This window comes from Equus przewalskii, chromosome 17 (genome assembly GCF_037783145.1).
Source record: "Equus przewalskii isolate Varuska chromosome 17, EquPr2, whole genome shotgun sequence".
Lineage (NCBI taxonomy): Eukaryota > Metazoa > Chordata > Mammalia > Perissodactyla > Equidae > Equus > Equus przewalskii.
Window position 1 is genome coordinate 55,363,808 of NC_091847.1, and position 12,872 is coordinate 55,376,679.

The 12,872-nt window shown below is 33.9% G+C and overlaps 1 protein-coding gene across 4 annotated transcripts in view; it reads left to right on the forward strand.

Annotated features, from left to right (window-relative positions):
• The window catches only part of AGPS (alkylglycerone phosphate synthase), a 139,478-nt gene that overhangs the window by 87,161 nt on the left and 39,445 nt on the right, over window positions 1-12,872 (forward strand). For all 4 annotated transcript variants that reach the window (XM_070580263.1, XM_070580266.1, XM_070580265.1 and 1 more), the window contains 2 exons: window positions 6,411-6,462; window positions 11,062-11,138. In XM_070580263.1, coding sequence (XP_070436364.1) covers window positions 6,411-6,462; window positions 11,062-11,138 — 129 coding nt within the window. The remainder of the gene's footprint in view (window positions 1-6,410; window positions 6,463-11,061; window positions 11,139-12,872) is intronic.

Genomic DNA, 12,872 nt, shown 5'->3' on the forward strand with positions numbered 1-12,872 from the left:
GTAAGTGACTTTTGAGACTTTCTCAGGAAGTGGATTTTCTCCTGTAGCCTCTCAAGAGGGGGGAAATTGTGTTTTTTAATCAGAATATCAGTGTCAGATATAATATTATTCTCTTATTGTTTGTTCAAAAATGACAGTGATGTCTTTACGAGGTTTAAAGGGAAAAAACTGAGTGTTGAAACAAGCTCGAAAGCAATTTTTGAAGTTTGGGTTTTTTTTCCTCCCCAATAAAACCTTAGGGGTAATACCCTGTGGTATTGAGAGAGGACCATTTGTTCCGTTAGAAGGAAATGCTGACTGTATGTATGTGTGACGTGGATTAGTACCCATTCCTCTGAAACCTCTCAGCATCACAACTCAGTTTTTAGAATTATAGGTTAAAAGGCAGCTTTTTCTCTCACTACCTTTTGACAAAGGGTGGCCCTTTCTACCTACCATGACTTTTATTTAAACAATTTTAAACTGATAGGGTGTTTTTTTCTGGTGAGTTTAGATCATAATTTGGGAAGAAATACATAGTTCATGTCTGACACATCAGAATGTTATATCTCAATTGTGAATTGTTCTGTTTTCAACTTGATTTATCCTGGAGGGGTTCAAAAAATTGAAAGGAGTTAGGTTTAGCACTTATATTACAAAACGTTTAACGCTTCTTTATATTCAGCAATAATTCTTGGAAATAATTTGTTACATATAGAGAATGGAATCGTTATTTTTAATCATTTTTTTGTGTCATACTTTTTTCCCTCTGAAAGCAGAGAGAATGACCTAGCCAAATGTTTGGTTAATTGGATTATTTACGGTACGATTCAACAAAATGTATTTAAGTAGAGGACAGTTACACGATATCCTCTTGACCAGGAGCTACTCAAAACAAGTCATTATACCTTTACTAAACTGAAAATATAAAATTATGACTAGGAGACTGTTTGGCATTAACTTTTGTCCCTTTTCTTAATATAAGTGGAGGGAAATATGTACTCCTTTATTTCATTCTTTAAAACCAAGAGATAATTCTCTTGGTAAAAAAATTCTTGCTTACAATGTGGACTCCTAGCTCTAGGCCAGTATGTCATTTCCAATAGGATTAGCTAGTTATACCAATAGCCTTAAATATTGTTTGATTTCATCTGTGCTATCAATTCTGATTTATTAGTTAGTGGAAGAATTAATTCTATCTGTATTTTAAGTTTTTATATCTAGAAATTTGCATTTAGCCGAATTCTCTTCTTTCACAAATCCTTTTTTGAACTTTTATATCAATTTATTTTATTGTGTGTCTTTTATGTGAGGTAGTATACTCTTACCTTTATCTCCAACATAGTGCAGTGGGTATTATGTAAGTTAAATAGAAGTGGTTCCTGTATCCTAATAATCACTAAGGATTTTGCATATCATAATAAATTTTCTGTGTTTACATTTTTGTATAGCTATGTACAAGGGGTTTGTTACTGGAGCATTGGCTTCTGATACAGTATGAGATTAGTAGGCTATCCCCAGAATAGTCTGTAAGGCTCAGGAATTTGGGCTGTTCTAGAGTCTATACAGAAAGTTTGATTTACTCCTTGAAGAAACAAACCTTTTCAATTCAAAGATGATTTATTCGTTAACCAAGGTACCAAAAATATAGGACTCCCATTCAGTGTTTATATTTTATAGTTTATCTTTATGAAGTTAGAATAGTAGAAATCCTGCAGGCATTTAAAATATGTTAATATTGAATTTCTTCTGCCAGTAACTAATAAACTAAGAGAGATATTCTCAAAGAATGTGTCTCATCTGAAGTGCGAGTTCTGGTTTTCTCTGTGACAAATAAGAGATATGACTTAGTTTCATAAAAACAAATTTTGCAGGGGCTGGCCCCGTGGCTGAGTGGTTAAGTTCACGCGCTCCGCTGCAGGTGGCCCAGTGTTCGTTGGTTCGCATCCTGGGTGTGGACATGGCACTGTTCATCAAACCACGCTGAGGCAGTGTCCCACATGCCACAACTAGAAGGACCCACAACAAAGAATATACAACTATGTACCGGGGGGCTTGGGAGAAAAAGGAAAAACATAAAATCTTTAAAAAAAAAAACAAAAAAACCCAAATTTTGCAGAAATCTTTTGATGTGTTTCTTTCCTTTTTTTTTTTTTTTTGAAGATTAGCCCTGAGCTAATATCTGCCAATCCTCCTCTCTTTTGCTGAGAAAGACTGGCCCTGAGCTAACATCCGTGCCCATCTTCCTCTTCTTTATATGTGGGATGCCTTCCACAGCGTGGCTTGCCAAGCAGTGCCATGTCTGCACCTGGGATCCGAACTGGTGAACCCCAGGCCTCCAAAATAGAACGTGCGCACTTAACTGCTGCACCACTGGCCTGGCCCCTGATTTGTTTCTTATAGGGGCTATTTTTTGGAGAAAATGGTTAGATTGAGAAATCTGTTGCTTTTTAAGTTAATGAAGAGAATTCTACTAAGTAAATAAGACTAATCAGAGTGGTTGTTTTTTATTTTTCAAGTTATATGTTCAAGTAATTCCTGATTATATTTTACTAAATAGTCTGAAAAGATATGAGAAAATTCAATATGGACTAATAATGAAATATCAGTATATTTGTTTTATCTGAGAAAAGAATAAATAAATAACTACAATGACCTCAAAGCACAGTTATAAGACGAAGTCAAATTATTGGCAATTTCTTCTCTTTAGTGATGTTACAAAGTACACTTTAGGTACAAGTCAGGTGACATGAGAGATTCTAGTGAGGGCACATTTATCGTAGTAGGAAAGAAGTGAGTTATTTCATTAACTCCAGTTTGAGTATGCAATTTTTGTTTGAATGTTCTTCAAGTTCCCCGAATATATCATTGACCCACCATTAAAATTACTTAGTAAAAATATTTCCTCTCAGGTTAGTTCTGATCACCTACCACCAGGGGTCACTTTAACTCAAGGACCCTTTTTCCCTTTCCTCATCTATGTAATATTCTCAGAGTAATGTAATTGAAGAGCCTGGGAGTGAATTTAGAGCTCAAATTCTCAGAATTTGTGATGTCTCTAACTTCTAAAGGAAAAAGTTTGAGGTTGTTTAATTGAAACATAACGTAGCCTTAACTACAGGTATAGTAACAGATTGAATGTCGTTTTTTAAGAATAGTAACATATTTTAGTCTTTTGATTACAGGAACTTCTGTTTAATTAGCTGTAGTGGCACCTTTGAGTTTAAAATTCGAGAAGACTTTGCCCGCTTTGTATTTTTAGAATGATGCGCTTTGATTTACAAATTATCAATTGTTAGAGGATCGTAAAGCAATCTATATGCTGTTTTTAATTTGAGTGCTTTGCCTATGAGAACGTGTTTGTGACAGTAACTGAAAAAGTCTATTTCCTGACTTTTAAAATGGCATTGTTAAAACGTGAGACTCAGTAAAGCTGTTGGTTTGCTTTTGGTAATAAGTCAGTGTTGAAAACTAATGTAGCATTTATTATCTAGATACAAAAGGCTTTCTTTAGCTTCTTATTCTTTTCTGATAGTCTGTGTCTGTAACCATCTGCCCTGCGTCAGTATGAATAGGAATAGTAGATGACTGACTAGTTTATGTGACTCAGCTGTCAACTTAAACTCATGTTCAGTAGAGTTCACTATCAGTTGCTCTATGTGTGAGTGCCCCGAAGCTTTCCTACTTATTTTTCCAACTTTTTAATTTGACAGTGTTAAGCAAAACTTGAATGAAGAGTACAGTGATCACATGAATATCCATCTTGTATATTCAACAATTGTTAACTTTTTGCTCTGTTTTATTTGTTTGTATCTATGTTTTCTGGACCATTGGAAATTAAGTTGCAGACAGTATGACACTTGACTTCTAAATGTTTCAGCATACATCTCCTAAAAATAAGGGTATTCTTCTTTATGACCATAATACCATTATCATGTCTAAGACAATCAGCAGTAATTTCTTAATGCCGTCTAATATTCATTCTATAATCAGATGAGTCCAATTGTCCCCAAAATGTATTTTGTGTGTTTTCAAACCAAGATTTTCTCAAGGCCTGCATATTGTGCTTTAGTTGTTTTAGAGACTGAACTCCGCTAGAAATTTACTATACTAAATGTAATATACATTTTCCACATTTTCTGATATATACCCATGCTGCTTGTTTTCATTAATAGCAGCTGCTATAGATACTGGTAAAGTAGAATCTGGGTGATAATAGGAGATGGAATTTACAAGTTGTTGGTAGGAATTAAAATTCTTTTTTTTTCCCCCAATAATGACAGAATGGCTCTTAATTCTGTCTCATATTTTACGGATGTACTGAAGCCAAAATACAAAGCTATGTATGTTATGTGATATTCTATTTATTATATAAAGAAAAGAAACTTGGTCTAATCAGGCTTCATATGTTTTATTAGTTGATGTGCCTGTTTTATTAAAGCATCTCAGGAAAATTGATTTTACTTTAGTATTTTGGAAACTGGTAACATTTTTAGAAATATTAACCCAACGACAAAGATACCTTTATACCAAGATTTGAAGTTACTTAGGTTGTAGATTTTTAAACTTTATTTTGTAACTATTATTCTTTTAATAAGATCACAAAATAGCAAATAAGGTAATTTTCTTTTTTTGTTTCAAATATGACTTTAAAGCTCTTGTCTGTGTGTGTTTGTGTGTTTTGAGTGATGTTTTTGGATGCTGTGTGGTGTATTTGAAATGTGCTCATCTAGCAGTCAGGGTGTCTTGGTCCTAGTTCTGTCTTTACTGTTTATACAGTCACCTGACCTCTCTCAAGTCTTTCAACCTCTCTGGTTGTGTATCCTCAGCTATAAAATGGGGATAATACCAGTTCTGCTACTCTGACAGGGTTGTTTCTTATATTAAATAAAGACCTATGAAAGCAGCTTGGAAGCCATAGGATTCTATAAAATGTAAGGCAATAGGTTATTGTTACTCTGTGTATATAAAATTACCTAATAGTGTTTCTTTAGATTTGGCAGTGATTTTTTTATATATAGATTGAATTATGTCACCTTTAGTATCAAAGGTGAATAAATAAATTGTATAGTGTTCAAAATAAGAATCTAACTAGTCATTTTGTTGGGTGAAATAAAATGTATATTGTGAGTGGTTTTATAAAATTAAATATTTGTTCAATTAAAAGCAAATAATAGCAAAAATGTAATGCGCAGTTAAGATATGTGTTAAGTTTTGTTCTTCTGAGTGACTGTCATAAATCTCAGCATTGTGTTGATTCAAGTTTTATTGATAAATGTTGTTACTCAGCTAAATGTTTAAAAAGTTTATGACATTAGTCAAAATTTCGTGGCCTAAAAGCACTCTCTTGGTAGATGTTTAACCATGTTAAAAATTTGCCTAGAGGAGCTGGTCCGGTGGCGCAGCGGTTAAGTCCCCACGTTCCACTTTGGTGGCCTGGGGTCTGCCTGTTTGGATCCCGGGTGCGGACATGGCACCGTTCATCAAGCTATGCTGTGGCAGGCATCCCACATATAGAGCAGAGGAAGATGGGCACAGATGTTAGCTCAAGGCTGATCTTCCTCAAGGAAAAAAAAAAAAAGATTTGCGTAGAAACTAAAAATTCCATTTAGGGTGCAGTGCACTTTAATTCTATGGAAAAATTATAGCTAACTTAAATCTTGCTATTGTTTGTATTGTAGTTTTTAGCATCACAAAACTAATATGTGTATATGATTTCCTTGTTTTCCTTTCCTTGCAGCTTTGAGCATGTGCTTAGATAAATATAACTGGTGCAGTTTTAGATGGTTTAGGTGCATCATCTTATGATTCAAAGTTTTGTTGCTATTTTCATACAAGTCACCTTGAAAGATCTTAGAATTCTGGACATCGTCTGATAGTTTTTCTATTTAAAATGGATTATGAGAAGGGATAAAAAGAAAGAATAATTTCTAGACTTGTCTATGAAGACATTACAGATAAGTTTTGAAAGCTCACAAAAATTCCACCATCATCTTCCTCATTTCAAAACTATATAAGGACCTGATGACACATTATAGTTCATAAATGGCATAATGCTCCAGGCATTGATTTTAGTCTTTAAAATTTCTACTTTGTTCTAAAACAATCTACTTTGAGGCCTACTAGTTCTTTTAGTTAATTCTCTAGGTCTTTGCTAGGCATTAAGCAGATCTTGTTACAGATAAATTAAAGATCTGGCATCATATAATGTTTGTATTAGGTATGTAGATTTTTCCTCTCCAGATGCTTTAAAGAAGCCACTGATGTTTTGATTGTCTTCATATCATTATATAAAAAGTTAATATTTTTTTCCTATATATATCGTTAGGAACTAAGCTCGATCTCAAATACAGAAAGAGGACATTCATGTTCTACTCACCTATTTTCTTTACCATATTAAATTGTATCACATTGTTTTCTTTTTAAAACAGAGATGTGCGCCTGCGTCTATACGCCTCATGGACAACCAGCAGTTTCAGTTTGGTAAGTAAGGAGCAGTAATTTTTAAATCTGCTCATTAAGTCACAGAAATTTATGAAACCCTAGTTGTGTGTCTGGAAGAGTACTGGGTGCGGAGTTAGAAAGATGAACGTCATAGTTCCTGTCCTTCAGGAAGCTCTCAGTCTAACGAGGACAGATAGTTACATGAGTGCAGGAGGTTGGTGATGCGCTGGCCACCCTGGGCTGCAAACAAAGGCATGGTTGATCCTGCTGCATTTTACTTGATGTTGGGGTTGGGTCAGGTAAAGCTTCTTAAAGGAGGGTGATGCTTGAGCTAACTCTTAAAGGGTGAATAGAAGTTCGCCTGAGGCAGTCTGTTCTCTCTTGTGAAATTTGTTCACTTAACAAAAAAATAAGTTTTAAAACCTCACTGGCGTGTTTTAGGGTACTTCTCATAGTTGTGTGTGACTCAGATAGCGGGTGGGGTGAGAGTTGTTAGGAGATGAAGCTGCATGGGTGGATTCGGGCTTGGCAGGATGGGTTTGGATTTTATGTTGTCAGCAGAGGGATTTCTTTGTAGAGAGAATAAAATAAATCAGCTTTACATCTTACAAAGCTTGTTCTGTTAGCAGTATGCAGGGTGAATTAGAATGGTGCAGGCGTGGAGGAGGAGTTGAAACGGTTTAAGAGGCAAACTTTGGGGGCCTTGATCCAGGCAGCAGCAGTGGAGATAGGATTTGTAAGGGACAGATTTTTCAAAGATCAGTTTGCCAACTGGATGTGGAAGGTTACGTAAAGGGAAGAGCTGAGGGTAACTCCCCGGTTTCTAATTTGATTGATTGGGTGGATTGAATGACAGTCCAGAAGAAGAGATGTTGATTTGGGGAAAAGGCATTACAACAGGTTGTATTTAAGGTGCCCTTGGAATACTGAGGTGGAGAATTCAGTAACAGTTAACCTTGCTTCTTTTTCTCCCTATTTTGCTTTAGAGTATTAAACTTTCTGACACAGTTTATCATCTTTTCAATTCTAGTTTTATTGCTTTTATATTTTTTCCATCTGCTGAAATTTAGTTTGGAATTTAAGTTTATGGAATTTAAGTACCCTCAAAACAGTCCCTGAAATTATGGGAGCGATTGCTCAGTAATAAATACTAAAGGGTAACATAGGCAGGCTTTTGTTTGTTCTAAGAGTAGATTAGATTTTAATTTAGGGAAAAATGATTATTATAGTTATAAAGAAACTTAACTAAGGAAATCAGGTTCATAACGTATCAAGAGTAGTTTTAAAAGTAGAGTCTTCTAAGTCAGTCACAGCTTTTATTTCTTTAAGTTAATTACTTTCAAAATACTATACTACTGATAAAAGTTTAAGATAAATGTGTCCTATAAATAATGAACTAGTTAAATGAAAATCAAGCCTCCTGTGTGTTTGGCCTGCAGAGAAATAGGTCGGAAGAGAGCCATGTATCTGATTTAAAAGGCTGTGTTATCCATTTATGTGCTGTTATTGTAGTAAATTATGTTAGACATAGACACCCTCGTAAAATTAACTATGATTTGGCCAGATTTTATTTATAATTTGAATCTATAACAATTTAAAATGAAGCTTTAAAGAAAAGATCCTTCTGGCTATGTGTCATCCCTGTTCCACGTTCTGAGTACTGTGCTTAGGTACTTGCACCTAAGTACCTTAGGAACATGCTCTGCGGTGGGATCTACCCTCTCTAGTCTTGACTGTGTTTCCTCTCCCTCTGCCCTTTACTTGGCCAGCAGACTGATCTTTGGAAACAGAGATCTGATCATGTATCTTGGTTGTCTATAGCTTTTTTGATTTCTCAGTACCCATTGAAGCCTTTCCATCTATATATCCTGCCATGGCTGTATGATCAAGAAACTAAAGAGTGGGGCCAGCCTGGTGGCACAGCGGTGGTTAAGTGCGCACGTTCCACTTCGTTGGCCTGGGGTTCACCGGTTTGAATCCCGGGTGTGGACATGGCACCACTTGGCAAACCATGCTGTGGCAGGTGTCCCACATATAAAGTAGAGGAAGATGGGCATGGATGTTAGCTCAGGGACTGTCTTCCTCAACAGAAAGAGGAGGATTGGCGGCAGATGTGATATTAGCTCAGGGCTAATCTTCCTCAAAAAAAAAAAAAAAGTTAAAAAAGAAACTTAGGAGTAACACTTAGCACAGCAAGGGGTGTCCAGGACCTTGACCCAGCCATTTGACCGATTGGTCAGTGTTTGTCCCATAGTGATTGTTAACAAGCACAAGCCCTATTATTAATTGTTAATATGTTTAATGTCACCCCTACCTCTGATACAACCCTTAGTACATTATGTTGAAATGATATATTTTTGGTATGTTGAAATGATGTACATCACTGAGTATAATGAAATGTTCTATAGATTTCCTTTGTAAACTAGTTTGTCAAATTTAGAGCATATTTCTTATTTATTTTTATATCTCCTGTACATGTCACATAACAGGCACTTAGATGTTGATTGATTTAATCATCAAATTAGCAAAAGAGGGTGAAGAAATCTTGGCTAGCACACAGCGTGGTGCTAGCATGTTGTCAATAGCACAGTTTACCAAATACCTTCTCACAACCATTCCTCAAGGTGGTATTCCCAGTTTACAGACAACTCAAAGGCTAAATATTTCAGCGAAAGTCCACAAGTCACACATGATAGAGCTGGGATTGAACCAAATTTGTCTGCCTTCAAAGCTCAGGACTTATTCCACTGTCTCAGATCACTTCTTTGAAATGCAGGTATTTATTAAATCCTTTTAAATTATTCAGTTAACACTGTAACAACACAAAATTCACTAATCAAACTGTCAAGCTAATAAATTTTAAAAATATTTCCTTTGATTACTGTAAAACAATAAAACACAATAGCTGAAATATATTTAGAATGTAATCAATTTGATAGGCAGCATTAATTTAAGAATAAGTAAAAAATAGTAATATCCTCTTAGTTAATACCGATGCTTGACCCACTTAAAAGTTAGTAAGGCTTTTACAATTACTATACTTCAAAGCTATCACGTCAACTCAGTATTAGGGATATGTGTGACTAACTCCCATAGTGTTAATGGAAATTGTGCATATAAATTTCAGTGTCTTAAGATGAGCATATACCCTTAAGGATTATTCCACATCATACATTGTATAAAGATACGTGGATCAGAAGTCCTCATACATTGTGTAAAGATATGTGGATCAGAAGATCTGTATGAGGAACAGATAATTTCAGTTTCTTGCAAGAACACAACGCACACATACATTTATGTTTATATATTTATTTCCAATTGTCATTAAAGTAGGATGAGTTCCATTTGGGACAGAAAATGAATATTTTGATGATATGTTATTTCTGACTTTATATATGCTAGAAATGGTGTCTTTTAAAGCACTGGTTATGCTAGAGAAGCATCTCTGATAGGTTACAGTAAAAGAAAAAAAATTCCCCAAACAAGCATCTTACTTGTGATCCAGGAGCTCAAAATCTGTCCTTGAGTTTTGTTTTGTTTTTTGCGCAGTTTAGCTATAGTATGGATATCTAACTCTTGGCCTCTGGTCAAGACTTACTGTCACTTGTTTTTTTATTTAATACACTTTCCTGTGAGAATCAGAAAAGGTATAATAAAGACTACAGATTCAGATTCTCACTTTAAAAAAAAATAGATGAATGAGGAAAGGAACCTGCCAGTAATGTTTTTCTCCCCCAAGAAATTTTTTTCCAAAAAACTAGTTTGTTGTTTGTACCTATTTTAAAGAAGAGACCTACACTTTAAAAACAAAGAAAATCTCAAAACCTTAAAGCCTTTTTTAAAAATAAAATTTTTATTTGGAGATAACTGTAGATTTATTAGACTTTAAAATTCTTTATGAAAATTCTATGTAAATGGTATACCACATTTTTCTGAATTGGGCTCAGAGCACTAAGGCCAGATGCATGACTTAAATGTAGCAGTGATGGGAGGTAAGAAGTTGCTATTCAGAAAACAATGAGAAAACAGTAAAAGACTTTCACTCAATTAAGCTCAATCCTCAGGCAAAGATGTTAATTTAACAGACTCTGAGACACCCTTTATGTTATTTTGGCAGTTTTAACTCTCCGGGTGTGATTAAGGAAGCAATTACTAGTTTTATGCCAAGAATTCTGGATGAATTAAGAATTAATTAAGAAACAACCTTAAATGTGGTATTGACTTCATATTTGGTTATAGTTCTGAATGGTTTCTGCATAATTAAAAAATAAAAGTAAAACCAGCCATCGCTGGGTGTTCTTAATGAAATAAAAATTAATGAAGTGTTTTTACTATACAATTGAAAGATAACCTAAACTACGTGTAGTATTAATTACATATAGTAATTTGAGTTAAAAAAAAAAAAAACCAAGAAGGAATTTTGTAAACAAAAAATTGTTTGTGGCTTTTAAAGAAGATAAAGATAAAAGATGTAGATCTTAGTATCAATATGTTATAAATATAACAGGGAGATTTTAGAAATTGAAGTCATGAGAATGTTCGCTTGCATTCAGGATACTAAGTTAAAGTAGCCTCTTGATCTTCTGAAAAACGTAGACTTTCTTACTAATTTAAAATATGAACTCTTTTTCTTCTTAGGTCATGCTCTTAAACCTCAGGTTTCCTCTATTTTTACATCATTTTTGGATGGATTAAAAAAGTTTTATATTACAAAGGTAAGAATTTTTATAAAATGTTAAAATTTTAGATGCTTAGGATATTAATTTTGTTTCCTTTTCCCCTCACACCTATTATAAGTGTGTTTTTCCATTTTGCTGTGTGCATTTCATGATTATTTTTGCATTGGAATAAATGTTGTGTTAAGTAAATCAATCATACGTTAAATTTCAGAAATTTTAAATTCTTTTCCAGGTTTGAAGTTCCTAAAAATAACGCTGCATTGAACAATTTTGTGCATATAACGTTTTATATAGTTTGAAATTTTTCCTTTATAATAGATATCGGGAACTGAAATAAGAGCATGGATTTTTCTTTTTTTCACTTTTGATTGCCGAGTTCCTTTCCTAAGGGGTTATACTAGCTTACACTACTGCCAGCAACACTCCTGTGTCATTTTTTGGTTGAATTCTTGCTATTGCCTGTGGGATTATTGTTTTAAATTTACTGAATCCAGGGAGAAAAATAGTACCTTATTTTAGTTGATGTTTCTTGAAACTCCAATGAGACTGACCATGTCCCTGTATTTCCTAGATGTAATTTTTGAGTGAATTAGTTGAATATGGTTATTTTGCCAGGGATGACAGTTTCATATTTTTTCTTTGGTGCTTTAGTGTGTGCCCTTTGAATAATGAGGTTATTAGATGCCTTTGTTATAAATGTAAATAATTTTTCCAGTGAGGTGACTCCCTTTTTAATAAGAATTTCTCTTTTTGGTGCAAAAGTTTCAAATTTTTATATCTTTTCCTGTGATGATTTAATTACTTCTAAGCTCAGAAAAACCTTCCTTCCTCCAGAACTATGATTAGGATCATTTTCTTCTCTCTCTTGCTTTTTTGTTAAATTGGAATTAAAATATATATTTTTTATCTTTATTACTATTTGAATTTGTGTCAATTTTATGATGTGAGAGAAAGACCTCAATTAAGCTTCACCTCCGGCTCTCCCAATTGCTAACCTGTTGTGACAGCACCGTTAACTAAAGAAGCCTTGCTTCTCTCACATTGATTTGCCGTGTCTAAGACATCTTCTTATATACTAATCCAAGAAATAGACTCCATTTTAAAATATCAAATTCTGTTTAATGAGCCTTTGTTCTTGAAAATTAAATGGGTTTAATTGCTGTAGCTCTAGTTCTCCCTCCTGTTTTTCAGAATTTTCCTTGTTATCACCATCACCTACCTGTTTATCCTGGAAAAATTTAGAAACTCTTCACCATTTTAGAAAGTTCATCCAAGTTTTTATTAGAATTGGAATAAACTAGTATATTAATTTTTGGCAAGAATTAACAGGTTTATAATACTTAGTTTGTGCCTTCAGGAACGTATGTCTCATTTTTTTTAGACATGATTTTCTAATAAAGTTATATATTTCCTTTTAAGATTGTTCTTAGATGTTTTATATTTTATTTTTGTACAGAAAATCTCCTTTGAAAATACTGTTTAAAAAGAAGTTGTTGTTCTTTTTTTCCTCCTACATTCTACTTCTGTATTATATTCTAGCATTTTGGTAGTTTTATTTGATTCTTTACTAGAGTTATAACTTAAAAGTTATTTTATTTACATACCAATACGTCATTACAATTGACACTGTGGCATATTTTGAAATGTTTTTCCATAGTTTTATAATATTGTAATGATCTGAATAGGTGCATTAAGCATTCTTTTAGCTCAATTTTTAAAGAGTTGGTGTGTTTGAGCCCAGATCAAAAGTGAAAAAGAGTAAAATGTATT